The 25822-nt window shown below is 37.3% G+C and overlaps 1 protein-coding gene across 1 annotated transcript; it reads right to left on the minus strand.

Annotated features, from left to right (window-relative positions):
• Nucleotides 1–390: 390 nt before the first annotated feature.
• Nucleotides 391–23829, minus strand: LOC108443045. Its single transcript, XM_037540211.1, has 9 exons — nucleotides 23136–23829; nucleotides 22942–23013; nucleotides 22328–22435; nucleotides 19663–19783; nucleotides 15403–15519; nucleotides 15102–15173; nucleotides 6374–6512; nucleotides 1069–1222; nucleotides 391–476 (listed from the first exon to the last, which is right to left on the minus strand). Exons 1-9 carry the CDS (start codon nucleotides 23827–23829, stop codon nucleotides 391–393), a joined length of 1563 nt encoding a protein of 520 aa, XP_037396108.1.
• Nucleotides 23830–25822: the final 1993 nt, after the last annotated feature.

The raw sequence follows: 25822 nt of genomic DNA on the forward strand, positions 1-25822 counted from the left end.
GCTGTAGCATCACCAGGGATCGAAGTCGCGACCTTCTGATGATAGGGTCAACGTTTAGACGGTTGCACCACTCGGGAGCTTGTTTTCCCTATTCCGATGGCTTACTTAGGTCAGGATGGACCATTAACTGAACTTGACATATTTAAGAACATGTAAAACACTAAAATATGCAGTGCATGGAAACTGTAACTGACAACCACTCAGAGAGTGTCTGCTTGTTTTACAGCAAATTTTGCACACGCACACACACACACACACACACACACACACAATCTAAGCTACTTTTTCTTCTGGGGCTCCTGGACAGGCCATCGGTCCATCACAGGGCAGACACACAGAAATTTAAACTTATACACACATTCATACATTAGGGCAATTTAGCATCTCCAGTCAGGAATGTTGATGAAGACAAATTGCCCCTAAATCTTCCAGTCTCTTCAAGGCTTGTGCCTCATGGTCGAGATCATGATAGGAGTAGTCCAAAAACAGACATTCTACAGTCAAACCGGCTGCCAAAAAGCAAAAAATTATAAAATATTATGATACTGAATTGTGCATAATTATAACTACAAGTTTCTAATTAGAAGACATTTTGCCTTAAAGGGCCCATATCCTTTATTTTTCTAGCCAATTATAGCCTTATGATGTTTGTGTGAGTTTATGTACCAAAAATAGTTAGAACTAATTTTTTTCACACACATTTTTCAATCCTTCTTATTCTTTAACTATTGCACAGGCTTTGTTGCTGTGCCTTCAAGACTGATGTGTAAATAATCTTTTCTTATTGGCTGCCCTGCATAGTGACTCACTCAAAAAGCCCAGGCTGAAACATTCCACATGGGTGGATATATGTAAGTGTAATTTAATTATTAAAAAAAAAGAATAATTGGCTGTTTTTGAAACTTTAAAACTTCAAAAATGTTTACATACTGCATTAAATCCTTTCAATTAAAAAGTGAGGCAAAGTTGTTTCTCTATGATATGAGCCCTTTAACATAAACTAGTATCACAAAGCTGCTTGTTATTGTGACCCAACAACCTCAGTGAAACTGAAGTCATAAAAACCAACCTTCATGGATTTCATAGTGTCAGAGCCATAGTAGTGGATGGGCTGTTTTGGATTTTGAGATGGTGGATATCCAAAGCCAGCCATATGGACCACATCACAGTAGTTTAGAGCCAAGAATATAGCCAGAATGCCTGTGGTTGGATGGGCACGTTTCTGGAAAAGAAAAATAAAACAGAGAGTGAAAGCGTAAGAGAGAGATAGTATTACACACATTAATTTATCTGCTCTCCTGCAGAGGGCAATGGTGTTTCAGTGAATATTACTCAGAAATTCATGCACAGACCACTGAACCTTCCTTGCAGGTATCAAAACTAATCTTGTATGCATTACCACATACTTAATACAATCAACTACTGTATCTACTTACAAGATGTTCCAAATTATTATGCATGTGCCATTTTTGTTTTTCCAAAGCAGTCAATATGTTTAAGGATTTTTTAACCTCAACAATTATACCACAATGTGGATGTTATTAAAAGTGGAAGTATTGATACTTGCAATGACTTTATTGATATATTGAAAAGAACACAAAATACATTGTTCCAAATTATTATGCAGAACACAGTTTTTGAAAGCATATAATGACATTTGTATAATTTTACATAGAATCTATTATATTTGCTGCATGGACAGATAATGTTTCAAAACAAAAAACGTTCAATGAAGATTTATATTTACAGATCAAGTTACACATATATATGAGCCCTTCTTCGGTATGAGGATGGTGGCAAAGCAATGAGTTTTTCTCATTTTATGCCCATAGCTGTCAAGGAGTCATGGTGTTTCTTGCAGCATGGAATGACTGTCCTGCATGAAAATGATTTTATTTTGGAAGCTGTGATACTTATATGCTTATTATACTGAAATCCTACAGATACATAGAAATGTCATCACTTGTCGGACAGAAGGACTGATCGGACTTTTTTGCAAGTGCAATTTCTATGTCCACATTTTTTATCTACATTTATGTAGTGGACAGGTGAACTAAGATTAACATCTGGACAAAGCATCCCTAAGCATGTAGTGGAAATTTAATTTCAAGTAATTACTTTAACAGCACAACTTTAAGTACAGATATTTACTTTTTTATAAGGCAATTAAATGAGTATTAAAAAGACAAAAATTTCCCACATTACAAAATCTTTACTTTTGTTTATCAAACAAGATGCTAGCTAGTCATCAGTACCAACCAGTTGTCTGCTCTGCACACTGTCACAACCTTTTTTGGAGCAACACATATTCCCTGGAAGAGTTTTATTTGAACCAGTAAACAAGTAAACCACGTCATTTCATGTAAGTGAAATGTTCTTTATGTGGCACATAATTTACTCACTTGTTCCTACACGTCATGCATATCCATCAAATGGCCCCTTCAAAATGCCACTCTCAAAGTAGCTGGTTCACAAACAAGTGATACATTTTTTGACATTTTTTGAACAAAACCCATTCACAGGTCATGTTGTGAATATCCATGAAAAATTTGAGCAGAATCTTTAAATTAAAAAAATATATATTTAATTCATATAACCATGCAGATTTTTAAAATAGTGCTCCAAATAAGTAAGATAGCCATGAAATTGGTCACATTCCTTTGCAAGAGATTCTCTGCATTCTAATATTCCATGTAGAAATTAAGATTCATAGAAACACAGAAATGTAAGAATTGTTACTACCCCTCATCATAATTTCTCTTTAATATAGCTGATGCTGCTTTCTGTGTGTTAGACTTTATTAAACTCATGTAAGCTTTGTTGGACTCTATTAAACTTATACAAGCTTTGTTAGACTTCCATAACCTTGGGAAAGTAGGCAGTGAGTACCTAGTAGTTTTTGGTAGCTTTTCTCCTGTTTGTTTAACTTTTGTCCAGGATGAGTCAGTTCTAAACCATTAGTAGTTTTCTTTGTTGTGTTGGCAAAAGGACATTTCTGAAGTGATACACTGACACATTAACATTGTACTCTTGAGTCAGAATTCAGTATTTAAGAAGTGATTTAGAACCTGCTGTGGAAAACAGAAAAATCATAACCAAAAGCTATATTGAGCATAGTTTTAAAATTCAGCATGGTATCAAAGAGACAACTGATTTTTTTGCCATTCTATTTTCTATGGCATGTTTCTCTAATGAAAAGAGAAAATAGAAGAAGGTAAATAACATTTAACACAACACTGATCACTGTAGCAATCCTTGAGGCTGATTTAAGATAGGTAAACCAAAATGGGTGCCCCTACATGTAACTGTAATATGACAACCACATTCAAATATCAAGTATATCTTTTCATCCCTTTATTCACATCTATAGTTAGTATTGATTTAGTTTTCTTGATCTCAAATGTCATTCAGAAATGGCAGTTAAGGGGAAGTGACCAAGAACACTCTCATTAAAAAGTGCTAGCCAAAAAGCAAAGCAAAACTTCAATATGAAAACTTTCTTGCAAAAAGATTTATCTGACATGATTTGCTAGAAATTGACCTAGTTAGCTAAAAAAAAAAAAAAAAAAAAAAAAAAAATATTAAAAAGATTCATTTCAAAAGACATTTCAAGAAGGTTATGAAATCCCAGTTAATTGCAAATCCCAGTAAATGAGTGAGTGAATAAACTCTAAATACTGTTTTGTATTTTAAAAGGTATGTAAATGGCATTTATGACATTTGTTTACCCACACTGGAAACCTGCTACTCATTGTCATTATACACATATAGTGCTAGCAATATTTTCTAACTTATATGAAATAAGTAATACATGCACATATTTATCCAATCGGTATTTAAACTTTTTTCCATTAAAATAAAAGATTTTAAATGTTTTTTTTGTTTGCAAATATTGTTAAAAAAGTAAAAAAAAAAAAAACATATGCATAAGTGTTCAAACCCCTCTCATTTGGAAGCTCCAACATGTACCAAATACCTGTTATATTATAACATATTTTAAAAAGCAATACATTCTGTTGCTAACCAGACATATCACTGTGTTCAGTGGAGACAACACATTTTGTGTTACTTTTAACAAATATGTATTAAAATGGGAAACAATATAACACAAGATGTGTTAAAACTGGTAACACAAGTGTGTTGAAATTTCACATTTTTAACACATCTCTTTTTAGAGTGAAGGATAGGCTTTCCACTAATGAACTATTAAGCCCCTCATAACCTAGAAAAAAAAGAGTTACTTCAAAAAAAGTAAGCATTAAGAATCAGGATTGCATGTTTTGGACTTTTAGATTTCCATTGTCCATTTCATTACAACACAGAAGTTAGCAATAGCAACACTGTTAACCAACGTCAGTGAGTAGTTATGAAGCTGCAGCTGCTACAGTTATATGAAATGTTTTTTTTGTGCAGCTATAGTGAAAATGTTCGCTACAGGCTTCAGGCAATTTGAGCAAAACCTGAACAAAAGAGCGTGGTTGTTCACCAGGCTGGTGTCTGAGCCGCGGACAGTTCAAGAAAACGGGCTCACGCTCGCCCCATGCGCTGATCACCCTTTACTAGCAGGCTTAACTCAGCGGTCGCAACCAAAATGTTAATAAGAGCCGTTTTGTCCTTTCAGCAATAATGAAACCACCTTGGGAGGCACATTTTATGTCCGTTTTACCATCTTGGCTGTAAGTATCTTTCTGTGACTTTCTTGTAAAATGTCTCACAATGTTCAACTTTTTATGATGCTGAAGTCACTTCTCATCCTCCAGCTTCTCGTTCGAATTGTCTCATACCACCTTAAATGTTGCCTGAGGCCAGATTGTACTGCTGTGCCATTTAAGGTGGAGCAGGAGAATTCGAATGAGAAGCCGGAGAAAGAGAAGCGACTTAAATTTTTTAATTGCTGCAGATTAAGCGTATCAAGAAACCAGTAATTTATAAATGTAAATTCATGTAAATTCCATTCATCTCCAAATTATGTATTAATTTCTTTCTCTGAGTTGCTGTGTGATCAACAGTCTATGCATCAGTCTTCAGCATCAAAGGTTGGTGAATTAGCAGTTATGCATTAACTCCAAAAATCTAGTTCTGCTGTGGAGCTACAGCAGCTCTGTAGCAGTGCAGATTATTCGGGCCTGATTCTCACCCAAACAGAGCCACAGTCACTGATGAGAATTCTGAGGGTAAAGTGTTGAAGTTTAATAAAGACTCTGAATGTACATGCCTGTACATGCACCAATCAGACATAACATTATGAGCACGTCCTTGTTTCTACGCTCATTTTTAAACACACACTCACTTGTCCACTCTATTAAACGCACCTGAAGATGTAAAAAGAGAGACGACATCTCTTGCTGTACAGTATGAGCTTATCATCCTCTAGTCCTTCATCACAAACATTCTGACAATCGCACTTTGAAAGTAGCTAAAAAGTAGCATACTACTCTTCAAAAAGTAGCTAAAAAGTATCACTACTCTTTTGGGAAAAGTAGCTAAATTGTAGCTAGCTACAAAGTAGCTAACTACTAATTTTTCAGTAGCTATCCCAACCCTGGTTATGAGACCTTTTTCTTTTAGTCTTGGTCTTAATGGGCTTCTATTCTACACTTTTATGTAATTTTTTTCTCCTGAGGTCCGGTTATAACATTTACATGCTTACATGCATCAAAAACTGTTAGTCACAAAGTAAGTATTTGTTGAAAGATTTTTAAGCATTAAACAAGCTGTTTTACTGTGACTAATGTATCTAAATGACTGCTATAGGTTAAATAGGCAGATATGTACTGTAGTTACATGAGTTGCACTAGGTCATATTACAAGACACATATGGTTCTGCACTAATGGGCTGACTGAGTGGTCAAAATAAAAGTGTCATTTACTCAAAAACATTTTGATTAACTAAAATTGGTCATTTTTCTTTTACAAAGTTGTATCACCATTTTGCTAAATGAATAAAACCTCTGGACACATGGGAACCAAGCAGTAGTGTTCTGACTATATTTGACCTAGCCATGTTTCGTTCAAACACTGGTACACAACATGTGAAAAAGCTCAACAACAGTGTCAATGGTATGCTACCAGAAGTATGTACAAAACACATTAACATTACTATGCTGTAATAGTATATTATAAATGATTTAACCACTCTTTATTTTACAGTTAATTATATTTACATTGCTCTTTACAGTGTGTCAAATTTTGTCTTTGAAGTGCTTTTGTTTTCCAATTACCTACTTCAACTATGTCCCTGATAAGCTGAGTGATACATTTCAGTATGAACACTTTTTTAAACTTATCCAAGGTTTAGAGCTGCCTAATCTTCAACTGTGTTCAATGATAAAAGTCTCTTTTAGAGCACTAGCCAAGTGGTTGGTGACATCACCTGCTTCCTCTTTGGTTCTAATGGCATCTCTAGCAGCTTGCTTGCAGTGAAATGGAGAAAGCAAGGATCCAGGATACGGAGCTGTCTGGTTTGGCCAAGCCAAATCTGTGGAGGTGGCTTCCAAGAAGCCTGTCCTGACCTGTCAAAAAAGGTTAAGCAACATAAAAGAAGAGTTACACTCTGACAAAAAAAATTAGATCCTAATACATGTGAACCAGATTTCCAAGTTTTTGAACATATCATTGTGTTCATTACAACTTTTATTACAGTAGCATTAAACTTGTCACCTATCATTGATTTAGTCTGTTTGGTCTTAAAGAAGCCCTATGCTGCACTTCTATTTTTTTCCTTGACGCCTCTTCAAAAAGTCTAAATTAATCTTCCACTGTCATTATTCAAACTTTTATACCCTTAGAATTAAGGCACTGCTGAATCAATAATCAGGATGTGCGAACCGCAGCACACCCAGACTATTATTGTTATAATAAGATAATAAAACATAAACAAATGCTAAAACAGTGAGGCAGGTGGCACAAAAAGATTCCTTAAAAAAGGTATCACTTGAATCAGAAAATGTGTGTTCCATTAAATTCAAGTGTGTATTTAACCTCCATGAGGTTCAAATACTTTTTCTGCTAATGACCTTGATTTTTAACATCTGTTCAATTGAAAAATTAAGTTAAAAAACAGACATCTCATTACAAAACCACATATATTAACATACAGTTGCAGTTAAATTTGACTGGTATGATCTTGGAGAACTGTTTTAACCTTTGACTTACAAAATATTTTTTTCAAATTATATCACAGTTTTACAAATATCATTAGAACATAATATGATCTAGTTTCCAAACATCTCCTAACGCCACACCTTTAGACACCCAAACCTGAATGAACTGAATGAAATGATGTCAGTTCCAATTTTCTGATTATTTTTTGGGAAGCAGTAATGGTTTCTTTTTTTTTTCAACTACAAATTTGATTAGATTTGACAGACAATTCAGAGTATGTGTGTAACCTCAGCTAATTTTCTTTCTAACACAGTACACACAGAGACAAGTATAATTAAATCATTATAGCAGTTGGGATCCTTTACCCCATTTCAGTAGTAGGAATAGGTATTTCAGTGATGTTTGACTTTTGGTGCCATTACTTTATTAATATTCAATAAAAATACATTTTTGTTGTATTCCATGCCAAAGAGGACAGCTATGGCAGATGCCTTGTCATTTCACTTGTCAATGCACTAAATGGCATCTTCATTAGTGGGAAATGTGGACCATAATATAACAGCAAATGATCAATGAACTCAATGACATTTTTTCACAGCAATTTGCTGTTGAAAAAAAAAACAACAGGTGCATTTACAAAAACTTGGTTTGTGAAATTGATGGTCAACTGCTTAGTCCAAAAACTCTGAAAATCTAAAAAATTTAAAAATAAAAATCAGAAAAGTAAAATTACACTATATATTTTTTGTGAGTACCTGATTAACAGGGAACAAAAGTAGTGATGCATGAATCAAGGAGCACCAGTGACTCACAGTATTGTGCAAAAGGCACAGGTCACCCTTTTTTTCAGTGTCAGGAAAAAATTTTCAGTCACAATTTTTCAGTGTCAGGAAAAAAGGGCAGGAAATGTATATTCTGTCAGAAAAAATTTTACACTTACCCCACCTTTTGTTTAGTTAAAACATGCTATCCCAGGCCATGTGCAAGGTCTTTATTAGATGTGAAAGACAACACAATTGTAATGAATAAAGTAATTGAATTTTCAGTATTCATTGTCCACTCTTATAAACACCCTCCATTTGTTGGGAGACCTGCTTTCACTTTTTCAAAGAAATTTCAAAGGATTATTTTTTCATATCTCCCAAGTTCAGTCTTAAGAGTTGGTTACAATTTATGCTTTTCATCTAGCAATCCCCATCAATGGTGTTGAGGTCTGGGGTCTGGGGCCTGATTGGCACCTGATTGGCAGCACTTGTGAGCATGGGCCCTGCTACAGTGGTAAGTAGGTGTCTGCTCCAAGAATCGGCATGCCACGTTTGACTGATCTGGATAGGGCCCATGTGACAAGGCAACTTCAAGCTGGTGTTTCGCAAAACCAAGTTGCGGCATTATTTGGAGTGAGGCCAAGTTCACTTCACTGTCAGACCCGTTTGCGCTGGTGTCGGCAACACGTGCACAAGGCACTAGGCACGATTCTGCCTACGGAAGTTGGATCGCAGGGTCAAAGTGTGGAGAAGACACACACAATGGTATGCTGATTGCTGCACCAATAGAGTGTCTTTTGGTGGAGGCAGTGTGATGGTGTGGGGCGGCATCTCCCTCACTGGAAAAACGAGGCTCGTCATCACTGGAGGCACTCAATGCAGAGAGATATCAAGATGAAATTCTGCAACCAGTGGCAATCCCACATGGACAGAGGGTCAAGAGGGCATTATGTGTGGAAGCCAGAGGGTGGCGTCTCTGCTATTTGCAGATGATGTTCTTTTGGCTGAATCACATGGATGCCTCCAGCGCTCAATGGAATGGTTTGCAGCTGAGTGTGAAGCAGTTGATATGCAGGTCAGCACCTCCAAGTCTGAGTCCATGGTCTTAGCCCAGAAAAGGATGGCATGCCCACTCCAGGAAAGGGGAAAGGACCTGCCCCAGGAGGAGGAGTTTACGTATCTTAGGGTCTTGTTCATGAGTGATGGGAAGAGGGATTGTGAGATCGGCTGCAGGCTGGGACAGGCAGCAGCAGTAATGTGGTCACTATACCGGACTGTAGTGGTGAAGAGGGAGCTGAGCCAAAAGGCAAAGCTCTCTGTTTACCGGTCGGTCTACATCCCGACCCTCACCCATGGTCATGAGCTGTGGGTAATGACCGAAAGAATGAGATTGTGAATACAAGCGGTGGAAATCAGCTTTCTTCATAGGGTGGCGGACTACACTCTGTTTGATAAGCTCCAACCCTCATGCCCACAGAAACCTTGTACAGCTCCCAAAGCACCTAACATGACACAACTTGAAGGTGAACTTGAAGTTACAACCCGAGTGTATATGTTACTGATCCTACAGCGCGACGGAAAATTTATAAATTGTGTTTCATAAGTTATAATTCTAGGGCACATAGTAGCAGACAGATAGAGCAGTGGCAATTTCTCGCAAGGCAAGGCAAGGCAAGGCAAGGCAAGGCAAGCTCATCTCAGCTTCCCCTAAAATGTCAAACATTATATGGTCAAATATGTACAGTTGTGTTGATATTTCATTGACTACAAATGTGTTAGTTAGTCTTGAGGATGAGTTAGTTCAGAATCAGCTATTTATCATGTAGCATCAATGCATTTGCCTGTAAAAGCTGAGCGTCTATTCACTTTTTTCATTGCTTCGAAACTCACCAGTCATTGGATAAATGCCACGATTTTGCCCTTCCCCGGACGCTGAGCGTCTCTTGGGATGAATGGAGCTGTGGGAGGGCAGGTCTGGACACGGGTCTGTTTGGAGGATCAGTCAAAATGCTGAAACCCGTTTTGATTGCCAGCTATTTTGACCTATTTACGTTGAAAGACAAACTGCAACCCATTTCGTGGTATTTGCTTGGTGAAATTACTTGTGCATTTCCATTGTTCATTGTGTAAATAAAAAACACTCATAGTATTTCCTTGTTTCAGTTTAACATAATTTCAACATTTTCGAGTTAAATTTTGTTTCTTTAGTTGTTCAATCGGTCGTTCATACTGTTGGCTAGGTCAGAGTGAACTAGCCAGCTAGCATGGTTCACACGATGGCAGACAATGCTAATATTGTCGTCTGAATTTAGTAGTACTGTATAACTGTATCCAAAAACGGTATTTAAAATGAAATTTATATGTATATATATATATATATAATAAAACAAATACATGCGGTGCAAAACATTTTTATTTTTAATTTACTGTAGAAAATCAAATATACTGATGATAATGATATGGAGATATTACACTAACAACAACAATCAGTATATTGTTCTGTGAATTAACATAATAAATGTTGACTTATGGTCCTGCTAATTGCTGGCAAGAAGGAGGGGTGATGTCCTGAGGATCCTGAAATCTCAGTCATACTAGTGTTAACAATGGTGATGATGATGAAGAATCATCCAGTCCACCAAACACCAAATGAGTCAATGGCAGAATAAGCTGCTTGGCATTAGCAGAAAGGATTTGGCTAATTTTTCATGGACGCAACCCACATACTCAGCTCTACTGCTCATCCCACAAATGCACGTTTCTTACAAATGTGGCACCATTTAAAAGGGAAATTAACAGGCTTTCCAACCGTATAAGATTTATTGTCAAAAAGTATTGTTACAACAAAGTAATAATCTACCAAACACAAATTTCCTTACTTCATTTTGATTACTTGAAACTAGTTTAAAGAGTATTTCCATTATATCAGAGATGAGAACAACATGCAGTACAATAATACATAAATTGGGTAATACTGCAGGGCTGTGTGTTTAAAAGGCTATATGATGACCTTTTACAACAACTGACATAAACAAAGTTTTTTCCAACATACTTCAGTTGTCATAGGGCTGCTTTTGTCAACTTGCATGTCAAGCTGACATAACACATGATGAACACCTGCTGCACACCATCATCTTGGACAGCAGGAGTATGTTCAGTGGCAGGTTAATGTCAGAGCTGCTCAACCGACAGATTTAGGAGATCCATTGTCCCACAAGCCAACAGGCTCTTCAACTCTTCCCAGGGGGGCCAGAAGAGGGAAGAGGAGAGATGAGGACTGAATCTGAATTTCATGTTAAATCATAGATTTGATCTCATGCTAAAATCTTTAGGTTTCATTTTATCCATCTGCACATCTGAACACCTTACTGTACATATTGCACTTTCTATAGCCCTGTCGCGTATCTTGCACATCTGGAGACACTATATTTTGGTACCAAAATCTGCACATATTTATTCAGTATTGTCATCATATGCAGTTACCTGTACATATCTGCACATATGTATTCAGTATCGTCCTTATACGGCGTTACCTGTACATATCTGTACATATGTATTCAGTATCATCATTATATGGCATTACCTGCACATATCTAGTCAGTATTGTCATTAAATGCCGTTACCTTCTGCCGTCTCTTTCATCTCAGGTTATAGATTTTATACCAGATTGTTGCATTTTTCTATTTGTATATATGCATGTAGATAGGTGTTTATATATGTATTCTTCCTGTTATATTTTTTACACCCTTACTACTGTTATTGTCCTGTGTGAATGCTAAATTTCCTTTGGGGTAAATGAAATATCTCTTTCATTTACAGCATTTAGGTGATACTTTGATCTAGAGCAACTTACAAAACATGCCGAAAGTGTCGAAAAGTGACTAATCCTCTGGATGTTGTACAGGAGAAACCTGCATGACCGAGCTGAGAATCGACTGGCCATCCAGAATTACACCAAGACTTCTTGCATCTTCAATACATCAAAAATACATACAAAACCAGTGAGCCAAAATGACCCATGATAAATAAAGTCTGCGACCTGACATGGACTACACGCATCACCTTCTCCCTTGTCAAGAGAATGCAGCTGCGCCTTCACTTCCTATGACGGATGAGAAGAGCAAACCTCCCGCCTCCTATCCTCACAAATTTCTACAGAAGCACCACAGAGACCATCCTGAACAGCAGCCTCCATGAGAATATTCCCTCTAAAAACACACAACACACTGGCCTATCAGGACTGTTGAACCCCTGAACATGCACACACACTGTCTGAACACTTTCTCAGAACTCTGTCTTCGATATAAAAATGCAGCTATTTTTTCTGTGCAATATTTATAATGTTCTCATCACTTGAGCACTTTATCACTATTCACCAGTGTCAAGTTTACATTTCCTGTTACACTGTGCAATAATACTATCAGTGAGAACAATGTGCAATAATTTTTTTCTATACCACATGCAATATTTGAAGGTTTTATGTCTGTCTATACTGTCTAGTATTTCTGTGGAGTTTTATGTATATATTTATGTATATTTTTGCACAATCTTGTTCAGCTGTGCACTGCTTGTTGTTAAAGCTCACTTTGACTTGACTTTGACTACTGTAGTATAAAGAAATTACTTTTAATCTTTTACCAACTTGATTGCATTTTTTGTAAATATAAACAAATTTTGAATTTGATCCCTGCAACACACTGTCGCACTTTTAGGTCTTTTCTCTGCCTCTGCCTCTTTCTCTGCACTACAAATCCCATAAATATCTGGGCTATCATGTCACTGACTCAACCAATCAGGAGCACTTGCTTAGAGTCACATTACTGGATCACTGAAGTGTTTGCACCTGATGTTCATTTCCCATCTGATATATAAATCTGTCTGTTTCTTACACTCGTGAAGAACCAACCCTGTTAGTTGCATACCAAGCATGCTTTTCCTGATTGATCCTTCCGTGTTTTATTTTTTTTTTCTCTTCATGACTTCACACAAGAATTGTCAAACAGTTCAAGAAGAACATCTCAATGCAAGATTGCAAAGAATTTAGGTCTTTCACTGTCTACCTTCTGGAGAATCTGCAGATCAGCCTAAATAGGGCAAGGCCAGAAACCACTGTTGAACATGCATGACCTCTAAGCCCTCAGATGGTATTGCATGAAAAACTGTCATTTTTAAATATAGCTACAAGGGCTTGAGAGTATTTCAATTAAAACAGTCTGCTGCTGCATCAAAAAATGCAACTCTTATGCATGGAGAAAGCCACATATCAAAGCCATATATCTAAATAGAAACACTGCCGAGTTCTCTGGGCCCAACTTCATCTCAAATGTGCTGTGGTCAAATGAGTCTACATTTCAGATTATTTTTTTGAAAAAAAAAATGGACATTTAGTTCTCTGTGCCAAAGATGAAAGGGATTATCCAGACATTTATGAGTGTGGTGGGGGGGAGCCACCATGGTTTTATAGACACAGAATGTGTCTCTCCTATTGAAAATGTATGCCACATCATGAAGAGGAGAATCAGACAAGAGTATTAACCTGGACGTTGATCAGAAAGCCTGTCTAAGTTGAATCTACTTTGGTAAACAGATTCCACATCCACTGTTTGGTGTTCATCTATAAGCCAAAACAAATGGCAAAATATTAACACCATAAAAAAGACATACCTTTATCTCTTAGGTGAATGCAGGAAAACTGAATTCATGCTGTTTTTCAGAACCCCCAATATTGCTTTTACCACTGTGAATCTCAACATCTTTTCAGGATTCCATATTGACTGATTGATCTTGTAAATTAATAAGTCAGTAAATGTGGTCAAAAGCTCAGGAACTTGTACCAATACAAGACATGTTTCCCAATGCACACTAGAAAAAGGACTGTAGTGACCACCTTATTATCCATCCTGAACTACAGTGAACTATAGACATGCATCTCAGAGAAGGCTTACACCACTTTAAACGATCACTTTGTTGTCAAATATTGATTCATTACTGGAGACCCTTACAACACTCATTATCGCACACTGTATGAAAGTTGCTTTTTTCTCTCTCTAGCAGCAGGAAACTCACTGGTTTGTTTTTATTTATAGGACACTCTCCAGCCACATGCTACGCTCTCTGTAAATAATGTTTGTTTGTTTGTTGTTTTTTTTTTTTTTTTTTTTTAAATCAGGCTCACTCTAGTGACTGGATCACCTGTCAAGGTCCTAGAGTATTTACTGAATTGGCTAAATGTGTTTTTTGCTATAGTGCAACAGGTGAATTGAAATACATTACAGGAAACTCTTGAGCTCTGATTGCTGGTGTCACTCAACCATTTTTAAGCTTTAATCTCCAAGCTCCTCCACTCAGGCCGCAACTGCTTTATCTGATGGTAGTTTTTTATTCTACTTTTTAAGTTTTAATTTTACTTTACTTAACAGTCAAAGAAAAAAAAATATACATAACTGTGTCAATACATTGTCACTGCCATAAAGTTTCTTAAAAATCTTCTAAGTGTTACGAAGTGACGGAAGCCCAGATGCTCGCGGATGAAAGGTTCCACTATTTATTCGGTTGGCTAACAGCCAAAGAAACAAAAAGGGGCAAAACACAACGGAGTAGTCAAAGTACAGTCCAAGAGTCCGACAACAAATCCACACAACCAGCAAAAGTACCAAAAGGGAGAGGCAACAGACGTAGTCGAAAAACACGATTCTAAATGGTCAAAAATCACGGTAAGACAATCAATAACAAGAAGGAATTCGCTCAGTAAGTTTCTAAGAAAACAATACCTCGCACTGACTGTTTGTCAGAGCTGGGCTCAGCTCTAATGAGGCACAGGTGACATTCCTCAAAAGTCTGGGGATTGTGAGTGCTGATAGGTACGCGTGCCTGAGTCCAGAGTCACATGATCTCCCAGGGTGTTCTGGGAGTTGGAGTTCGCTCGACGAGCTGAATGCGTGACACTAAGCATAAATATGACTCACTTTGCTAAAGGACCAGAGAAGCCATACACAATATAACAGTAATTTTCCATTTCAATGTCAAAATATCTTTATAACGTTATAAGAATAAGTTATTAACCCTTCATAGCAACTAAGGCATGTGTCACATGGCATTACACACCTACTCTTTAATGCCATTACTTCATAGTATTTGCTTGTAAGAAAATCTGTTTGGGTGTTGCAAAAATATGTAGTGCCTAGGCATTGCAGTAATGTTGATGTTAAGACAATGACAAATGATGCTCTTTACCTGATTACTATGTCAGAGCTGTTTTTGATTGCAAAGCCATTTCCGATGACCACACATGTTCTGCAGTCTAGACTTGAAACACATAAAAAGTCCATATTAAAGTAATGAGATCATGTAGCCTTTTAAAATAAAAAAAATGTTTAAAACAAATGTTTAGATCTTAAAATCCCCAAAAATAAATCTTAACTCTCTATGAGTGTGGGCATTATATAATTGCCGATTCTGTAGTTGGCCAAAATTTACAGGAGCAGTAACTCTATTAAAAAAATAAAACACACCCGAATTAAGAAATTAGAATTACAAAATGATATCATAACTGGCAAATAAGGCAGGGACCATAAGGCAGGGACACAGCGCTGACTGGTGCTCTTTCCAAAAAAAATCCTTCAGCTTCAGGAACAGCTCTGTTTTTCTGCTAATGTTGTATCAACACAACAAATACCATGTCAACATCTCTCTCATTCTGCAGCAGCATTTCACAACAAAAAATAAAAAGCAGGAAAGAGGACTTGATAACCTCTTTCATAACTTTATGCATGGCCAAATGTCCATGGTATTTTATTATGTAGCATTATAACAACACGTTCATTTTCTAAGCAAAATTAAATTAATCACCACCTCTGCATGGACTTGAATATGAGATTTCTCCTAATTTTAATACATAATTATTATTTAGATAGATTAGACAGACAGACAGATACTTTATTAATCCCAAAAGAAATTTAGCAGCCAGTAGCAGTCACACAACACAGGACAGTTATGATAATAATAATAGAGGGTGATGCAATATAAAAAGAAGAAGAAATACAAAAAAAAAAACTATCTACTGGCATATATACAACAAGAAATATACAAAAATCTGCAATAAGGTAGTGCAATAATGACTGTCCCAGGAGGTGCAGGTAATGGCATATAATGAATATATATGGCAATACTGAATAAATATGTGCATAGTACATTTATTTGCAGATTGTAAGATAATTAACAAAATAAAACATATAATGCAGCATGTGCGTAAATCTAGGGACCCCTGTAGTCAGTATTTAGCCAGATCCCCTGTGGCTGAAATTTCCAAAAGTTTCTTGTAGCCAACTAACAGTGTTTCACTTGCAAAACACTTCTATTTTCTATAATAATATTCTGTTATATTCTTGGGCAATTCTGGATGGACAGCATATTTAAGATCTAATCACAGATTTTCAATAATATGTAAAACTGGAAACAATGAAGAACATTTCAAATGAATAATTTCTTTAAGTAGCTCATGGTGGATTTTGAAGCATGTTTTGGATCATTCTCTTGTAATATCTAACCTTTTTTCTTCTTCAGTTTCCCTCTATCCCCACAGGCAACTGATATTCCTCTTTTTTTCCTCTCTTTGTGGCTATAGCCAAAGGGTTCAATTTTTCAGACCACTGCACTTTATTCCAAAATGCATCTGGCTTATCTATGTTTTGCATTATATATATCAGACACTAATTTTTGAGATGAGATTACAGTTAAAGTTACCTTCTGATTATCCATCCATGTAGACAATGTTTGTGCCACAACACTGCACAGTGGGCCAGTGCATCACTATTTTCATGCAAGGCTAATCAACCTCTAGGTTCTTGGCAGTAATGTGAGGGCCTTGCACATGTTTACAAGCAAGTTTACAAGCAAATTCCTCAACTTTTTCTGGTCTTACAAATCTTCATTTCAACATTTCTCTTTATCTTCTGTTTCTTAAAGATGCTTCATTAATGACAGTGGAGATTACCTGCAGGTACTGTTTGAATATCTCTTTTTTGCTTTTGCTATAGTGGAACCTCCTGAGAGGTTTAAACTGTCACATTAAATTAAATTAAATGACCCTTATTAGTCCCACAATGGGGAAATTTCACCTCTGCATTTAACCCATCCGTGAAGTGAAACACCACATACACACTAGTGAGCACACACACACTAGGGGGCAGTGAGCGCACTTGCCCGGAGCGGTAGGCAGCCCAATCCGCAGCGCCCGGGGAGCAGTTGGGGGTTAGGTGTCTTGCTCAAGGACACCTCAGTCATGTGCTGTTGGCTCTGGGGATCGAACCCGCGACCTTCCGGTGATGAGGCTGGATCCCTAACCTCCAACCCATGACTGCCCCGTGATAATGCATCATGCACTAAAATTGTCTACACCTGACTTCAATTAAGGCATCAATTGAAGAGTCAAATAAGCTCTGAAACCTTGAAAAAAAATAACACTAATGGATCAACTGAAAGGTTGCTCAAACTTTTGTACATACCACATTTTATTTTATTTTTTTTTCAATACATTAAATAAATTGTTATTTAACAAATAATTGTTAATATTGTATTAAAATTTATAGAGTAATATTTACGTTTGCTCCTTGTAGCTGTAGTATTCACTTTTATTCCCTTAGAAAATCAACAAAACATGTTATTTGACAAACAGCACCCAAGCTTTAGCATACAACCATAACTCTTTTAGGGGACTGTGCTGGTGACAGCAGGCTAAAAAAAAACAACAGCATAAAAGACAATTTAGCAGCATGCAAAGGGTACTTTTAAAAACAAATTCTATTTTTATATTGCAAGCCAAATATGTTTTTTGTTGCACCTTGTAGTAACAATACTACAAGACAATCTGAACATTTCTGCTATGTAGGGGATAATCACCGTCACTTTAACACCAGTCACCTCATTCACCCACTTAGATGTGGCTCTTTATTCTCTAAACTTGCCTCAGTGCAGCATCGGTGAGCTGTAATTGCTTGTGATGTCTGAAACTGTTTTAGCCTTCTCACTAAGGGAGCTAATGAGCATAGTGAGACAAGCTTAGCTGACAGGTCTATACATAAAACATGGGTTTGTTCCCAGAGATTCAAGTCTTCATTCTTAAAACATGGGTCAATGGAGTTTAAGTGAGCTATAATGAACCTGTTCTGTGTGTACTGTAGCATGCAGTAGAACACTTCTAAATACCAAGATCATCTATATATTTTAGCTGGGTTTTGTCAATTTGTTTGGGGAATATTATACACACACACACACACACACATACTTGTAATTATCTCTTAAGGGGGACACCAGTCAGGGACATGCTATTCGGGGACACCACTTTCCCGTGGTCCTACAGACATGAAAAAAATCATGCAAGTATAATTAAAATTAAGAAACACCATGATCATCTCAGATTTTTGATTTAACCAAGTAAGTTTCCCAGTGTGTTCTGATCCTGCCAAATGGGGACTTGGGACTAAATTTGCATAACACAGAAATTCTGTGATTATTATAACTTCATGAGGACGGTACTTGGGACCTAACTTGCATACACACAGATCAGTCAAAGAACATCAGGGGGACATTTAAAATCATTAAACTCCAAATGTAACTCAAAATATCTGTAGTTTCTTTAAGTGCATACACAAGACAGCCATCTTGGTTTAACAAATTATTCCTTTTTTATTCCAGTTAAATAAATGTATTTTGTATTCACATAACACAATACTAGTATATAGCACTGAGATTTAGTCTAGAGTGCTTTAGACTTAGCAGTTTTTAGCTTCAATGGACAAAGAACTACTATATGCCCATATACCATTTTCACTGCCCTACAAAACTTGAACTTATTTTTGTCCTTTTAAATTTAGAAAAAATTAAAGCAACAATTCGATTGTGAACAATGTGCCAAAACCTTTTTATTTTGGGTTATTTTTTTTTTTGGAAAAGTCAGCTCCTATACTGATCACACCGATCAGATATAACATTATGACCACCTCCTTGTTTCTACGCTCATTGTCCATTTTATCAGCTCCACTTACTGTATAGCTGCATTGTACTTTTACAGTTAAAGACTGTAGTCCACCTGCTTCTCTACTTTGCTACCCCCTAAACACTGTGTCCACTCACTGTCCACTCTATTAGACAGTCCTACCTTGTCGGTCCACCTTGTAGATGTAAAGTCAGAGACGACAGTTCATCTGCTGCTGCACAGTTTGTGTTGGTCATCCTCTCCTTCATCAGTGGTCACAGGACGCTGCCCACAGGACGCTGCCCACAGGACGCTGTTGGCTGAATATTTTTGGTTCGTGGACGATTCTCAGTCCAGCAGCAAAACTGAGGTGTTTATAAACTCCAGCAGCACTGCTGTGTCTGATCCACTCAGACCAGTGCAACACACACTAACACCACCACCACGTCAGTGTTACTGCAGTGCTGAGAATGACCCACCATCTAAACAGTACCTGCTCTGTAGGGGTCCATGGGGGTCCTGACCACTGAAGAACAGGGTAACAGAGTATCAGAGAAACAAATGGACTACAGTCTGAAACTGTAGAACTACAAAGTGCAGCTATACAGTAAGTGGAGCTGATAAAGTGGACAGTGAGTGTAGAAACGAGGAGGTGGTCAGAATGTTATGCCTGATCAGTGTATTTACATTTTCAAATGAAATAAACAATATTACACATTGTGGCTCAAATCTTTCTTGTAAGCCACAATGCGATTGTGAACATAGAATTTGACACTCTGCCAATCTCTGTTTTTAAGTGCTGAAGGCTCAGCTCTTATGCACTGTTCGCAAGGTAGCTTCCCTTGGACACGGCAAGAAGTGATAAAGTTTTTCAGGTGTCTTTCCACGGCCTGGATCTCGGTCACTTCCCAAGCTTTTCTTCTTTTCTGTGCACGTGTTTTACCTGAGTATGAGAAATAAATATTATAAAGGAAAACACAGTACAGTGATTAAGTAAATAGTGAATTTGTTGAACTGTTTCAATCATGTTGTTGAACTCTCACAAGAAATTATTAAAATGATTTTGTGTGGACATTACATTGGTATTTAAAACTTCAGATGCAAGCATAAGAACCGCTGATAATCATGACTCACAAAAGTTAATAAGACAAACAACAGCAAAAGAACAAAGTATACTAGGAGTGTTAAAAATCTATTTTCTGACCATTTTTGGCTTTAAAATGATCTGCCAGTTTAGTATTAACACTGTCTGGCCATTTTATCAGTAATCATACTATACAGATGCATTACATAGGTGTACCATTACTAACTGTAGCTCACACGTTGCACGTTGCACACGTTGGAAAAAAAAACAATTAAATGATATACATATATAATTAATTTGCGTGAACGTTTTGCATTTTGTTGCATGTTGTCTTTTATTCGTGATCACTTCTAAAATTGTTCCTTCATTTTCTTTTAATTGTGCACATTTTCCTCATTTCATGCGTGTTTTTTTTATTCGTGATCATGATTTTTTAATTCATTTTCTCATTTTCTTGCAACACTTATTGTTTGCTTTTTTGATTTGTGCGCAAAATAAATGTAGTAGATACAGGTCACATTATTTGTCCTGTGCAGAAGTAACTAACAGCTCCCTGAGCCAGTCTGACGGATTTTGATGTGTTTGATGAGATACTGGACAGAGATGCTAATCAGGTCTGATTTTGATTTGGGGCGTTATGACAAAACTGCAGCTCCTCTTCACAACAAACAGCCCTAAGATTCATCAGTGCAGCTGCAGTTTGGTCATGAAATGAAGTCAGACAATAAACTACAACCGTAATCTTCACTAAACTGCGTTTTCTAATGATAATATTTACCAGATACAAATGCAATGCTCCTGAGTCAAGCTGTGGTGTTGGAGATCATCAGGAAGATCATCAGGAAGAAACGATCAGCGTCATTTCAACAAACTCAAATACACACAGAAACGTTCATGTGGGATGAGGTCAAATGGCGAGAGAGATTAATAGATGGTCTAATCTATGGATTAGACGTAAATATATTAATGTGAGGATGCTGAACTGCTGATTATTTTGTCCTGTAATTGTGTGATGGTCTCTAACACAGCAGCTTGATGCAGGAGCAGAAACACCGTGTGCCATTTGCTGTGAAGGAGGACTACACTTTCCTCAACACTTACACTTTTCCTTAACTACCCAAATCACAATCAGACCTAATGAGCATTTCTGTTCATTATCTCATCACTCTAACATATAAAAACCAGTCAGACAGTCTCAGGGAGATATTAGCAGCTTGTGTCTATTACATTTGTGCACGAATCAAAAAACCAAATAACGCATGTTGAGTTAAAAAGAAAACATGACCATGATTAAAAGAAATGAGGGAACAATTTAAGAAATTGTAACCACAAATAAAAGAAAAACGTGTGTATGAACTGCAAAATGTTCTCTCAAGTTTATTTTTTTTCCTCCGTCCCCTCCAGGGCTCCATAATATATGGAAACTATGCTGCAAGAACAGCCAGTTTTGAATTCAGGTTCTGCATCACAGGAACCAACCTATTCAGCCTACAGCAGTTTATCCCTGCCTATTTACAGTGAGGTTCTAAAAAGTCTTTCACTTCTGAATGAGGTGCAAAGCACAATCTAATCTGAACAGAGATAACTGATCATATTTCAATCTTAGAGGCATAGAAACAAAAACCTTTGTTAATTTTGTTTAAAAAAAGAGGTTGGGAAATGGTCATGTAGAAATTATTTTGACCACTCAAGTAATACGTAGACCTCAAGAAAAAAAAATACAATTGAATGCATCATATAGTCCGTTTAAGCAATGACCAATGGCAAAAAATAAAATCTGTTTACTGTGGTCACTAAAACATGAGGTTTAGGCAATTTAACTTCATATCTTTATTTTGTGTTGACAATTTTATTTACACTAGATTACACTATTCCTTTAATTAATTCAGTGCAAAAATTTAAAATACATTTATATTGTATTTTATTGTATTTATATATATTATACATACGATTTAGAAGATGTTCCTGTTTTTCTGATGACATGTAATCAGGTAGTAAATACAGTGAAATAAGGTGTTCTGCCTGGCTCTGCCATTGCTGCTGCTAGTGAGTTTTGTTTCCACAGCTACAGTTTTAAGATAGAATTTTTTTCAGCATAGCTTTCATACCAACTGTTTCATTTTACTTGTCATACCAGTGACCCTGACCTATGCCAATGCAACAGGCACAGCAGTGTTGCTGTGTACACCTATCGGCCACTTTAACAGATATCTGTACTTGATAATGATAAGGTATGTGGTCCTAACTATGGACCATTCTGTCACACAAGCATTCATAATTTAAAAAAAAAAAAAAAAACTGTATGAGGATAATTTTCTTTACATGGCCTAAGTCAGCAACAACTTAAAACTTGTTTTGTGCTTTGTGGCAAACACACTGAGAGAAGCAGAATTAGCCTGTCACCTTTAACAGAAGGTAGCTTCAGTGATTTCTTCCTCTCTGGTAGGGAAATAACTGCAGTGTCAAGTGGTGGTACTTGTGTTGCTTCTGGTGACTCCTCTTGCATTGCTTCTAATGAAAATTTTAACATTATAAGCATTACACTTAAATTCTAAAACATATTTAACAGTAAGTGTAATCTATGTGTTTGTTTATAAAATGACTACAATTATCAAATCTTAGAGCTTTCAGCAATTATCTGAGTAAGGCAGGGGTGTTCAGCTCTGTCCTGGAGGGCTGATGTCTAGGACAGTTTGGTGATTTTCTTCTGCTCAAACACTCCTGATTCAACATATCTGTTAATTTTCAGGTTTAGAATCTGTTTAAGTAGGAGAATTATCAAACTGTTCTGGACACCAGCGCCCCAGAACCAGAGCCAAACATCCTTGGGGCCAGTACTTCTGTAATGTTTTCATAGTTTGCATAATAACTGAACATATTACATTTTGTTCCTATTTATTTCCTGTACAAATCAAGTATAGACTGCAATTTAGTTACTTTTTTTGGAAAACCAAGAAAAACAACTATTCAACTAGCCAACGAAATACCATGCTGATCTCCACTGATGATGAAAATACCTCCAAGTTCTTCATATGTTTCATCCTCTACCTCACTTCTTCCTTCATCATCATCAATTAGCTCCATCTCCTCTGCAAAAATACAAGCATTGACAAAATGTAAGTTAATAAGGCTTGTAGATCACAACATTAAAACATCTGTACTGTTGTATCATTGTGAATGAGATAATAAAAACACAGAAACTGTTATATACCATTTGGGTCAATATTGATCTCATCCAAATTCTTGCCCTTGAAGTCCGCAAGTCTCCCTTGTTCTAATGCCATAAGAACTTTGCTGACTTTTGCAAGTTGGAGGGTCTTTTCAGGAAGGCGATAGTACTCCCTATGAATTCTGATGTCATGTCCCAGGAAGTTTGCTAACTGATCCATGTCTGTGTCCTTCAAGTTTAGAACTGTAGAAAGAGTGGCAGCATGTTTTCGCAGTTTTGTGGATGTCAGTGCATCAGGACTATTTGCATTACAAGACTTCGCAAAGCTGCGGATACAATCTGATCCTCTGTAATGTGACATTGCTGATGGCCGGGCAAAGAGATAAACATTGTCTTTCAGCACTCCACAAGTCTCCCTGATCTTCACAAGCAACTCTACTGCATTCAGCATTTTAGGGGTCAGCAGAATGGGAACTGGACGTCCTCTTTTTCCTCTGATCACAATTCTGGAAAAGTGCCTGCAGAGTTTTTTCTCAACTTCAGAGAGGGCCCAATCTAGATCATCATGTGGATCACTGCTGTCCCTGGATAAGAAAGCAGACAGGAGCATACACGATACCTCTCCTTCTCTACGACGGTTAAAGAGGATGATTTGAGTTAAAGCGACCTTTGCAAGCTCAGACCAATATTTTGATGTGGGCTCTGCTGATAACTGCTTGATCAACTCATCTTGCATTTTATTCAGAAATGCATGAAGTTTTTGCACATCTTCTGTAAAAGGCAACACTGTGGGGGCATTCCACTTTGACTCCTCAAGATTTTGTGCTGCTGTTGCAGAGATCAGTTCACACCACCGTTCTTTATGTATTTCTTGGAAGTTACTGAAATTCTGTGCCAAGCAGATCAAAGCTTTAGCTTTCATGAGTTTGCTGAGCTTCAACAGGCTTATTCCAAGTTTTTTTGCTAGAGAAGGAGTTTTGTATGTGTTGGCTTCACTATCATATCCACATGTATGTCTGACAGCTTGAACCATCTTCATGTAGTTTTGAGGATGTATAAAATCTTCCATTGTCTTTAGAGATGCAACGTTTCTGCCAGTGATAAGTAGTTTTCCTAGTTCTCGCAACTTCTGTCGTATGCATGCTTCATGTTTTGCAGTTGATCCACCTTTGTTCAACAAATGTTCCCCCAACTGAATGATGCAGCTATCATTTTTGACAGCAGCTGTGATTTCATCTGCATGCATGAGGCTTAAAGCCTTCCACAGTGCTTTGCTTATGTGTGAAGGTACAGGCTGTGTAAATGCACAGAGAGACTGGACACGGTTCTTCCCAGGTTTTGGAGTAAAACCTTCAGGGCCTAGTTTACAGACCTTCATGTGTCGCCAAAGAACATTCCTGGTAAATAACCCTTGGCAATATGCACAATGCATAAAGTCAGTGCCTTGGGCTTTCTTCGGTGGTCGTTTGCATGGAATCAGTTCACCCTTGCCTGTTTTAATTACAGAAGCATTATGGACAAAGTTCCCTCTATATCGTAAATTATCCAATTGCATTTTTCTCTGTTTAGAACCCTTTGGGAAACTGCATGCTACAGCCACTTCTCTTTCACTGGAATGGACATACTGCAGATGTCTTGCCATCTTGCTAAAAGGTTTCAAACAAAACAGACAGTAATGTTTCTTGTCATATGCTCTACGACCATCACATTTTCTTCTGACTGCATTGACTACTACTGCCCCTTCTTCTTGCACAAGCTCAGAACTGCTGCAGACTCCATCACTCTCTATCACTTCAGGACTTTTATTTAGATCCATAACTTCAGGGTTGCTTCTCTCTGTAACACCCATGACACCTGAAGATGTGCTATGAGGGATAAGATTAGAGGGGGTAGCTTCATCCACAGAAGACAGACAGCTCCATTTCACTGGTTTACGGGAGGTACTACTCTCTGAACTACTTTCGTTCCTTTCATCTCTAGAGTCAGGGACGTACTCCTCTCCACTGTCTGAAGTAGAATCAAATAGCTCATCTGAATCTTCAGGAACAAACCCTCTCATCTAAAAATCAATATTACAAGGGTCATTTTTTAAATGCATCAGAACATCAGAAATTAAAAGGCAAATTCATAAACCAAGTCTATATGACAAATATTTGTCTCCTGCATGATTTTCTGAATATTTACTTTTTTCATGGATTGCTGAAAGACAAATGACTACTGAATCAGGATTCCAATATAACACACTATATTGCCAAAAGTATTCACTCACCCATCCAAATCATTGAATTCAGGTGTTCCAATCACTTCCATGGCCACAGGTGTATAAAAGCCCCTAGGCCTGCAGACTGCTTCTACAAACATTAGTGAAAGAATGGGTCGCTCTCAGGAGCTCAGTGAATTCCAGCGTGGTAATCGGACATTCGTGAAATTTCCTCATTACTAAATATTCCACAGTCAACGGTCAGTAGTATTATAAAGTGGAAGCGATTGGGAATGACAGCAACTCAGCCATAAAGTGATAGGCCACGTAAAACGACAGAGTGGGGTCAGATGCTGAGGGGCATAGTGCGCAGAGGTCGCCGACTTTCTGCAGAGTCAATTGCTACAGACCTCCGAACTTCATGTGGCCCACAGATTAGCTCAAGAACAGCATAGAGAGCTTCATGGAATGGGTTTCCATGGCCAAGCAGCTGCATCCAAGCCTTACATTACCAAGCGCAATGCAAAGC

The sequence above is a fragment of the Pygocentrus nattereri genome, chromosome 7 (genome assembly GCF_015220715.1).
Source record: "Pygocentrus nattereri isolate fPygNat1 chromosome 7, fPygNat1.pri, whole genome shotgun sequence".
In the NCBI taxonomy this organism is placed as follows: domain Eukaryota; kingdom Metazoa; phylum Chordata; class Actinopteri; order Characiformes; family Serrasalmidae; genus Pygocentrus; species Pygocentrus nattereri.

Coding starts and splice junctions, on each gene's coding strand:
- LOC108443045 (XM_037540211.1), bottom strand. CDS start 23,829: ATGCAAGATGAGTTGATCAAGCAGTTATCAGCAGAGCCCACATCAAAA. Junction 15,520..19,662: donor GGGAAGCTACCTTGCGAACA/GTGCATAAGAGC, acceptor TTGATACAACAT/TAGCAGAAAAACAGAGCTGT. Junction 477..1,068: donor CACTATGAAATCCATGAAGG/TTGGTTTTTATG, acceptor TGTTTTTGGACT/ACTCCTATCATGATCTCGAC.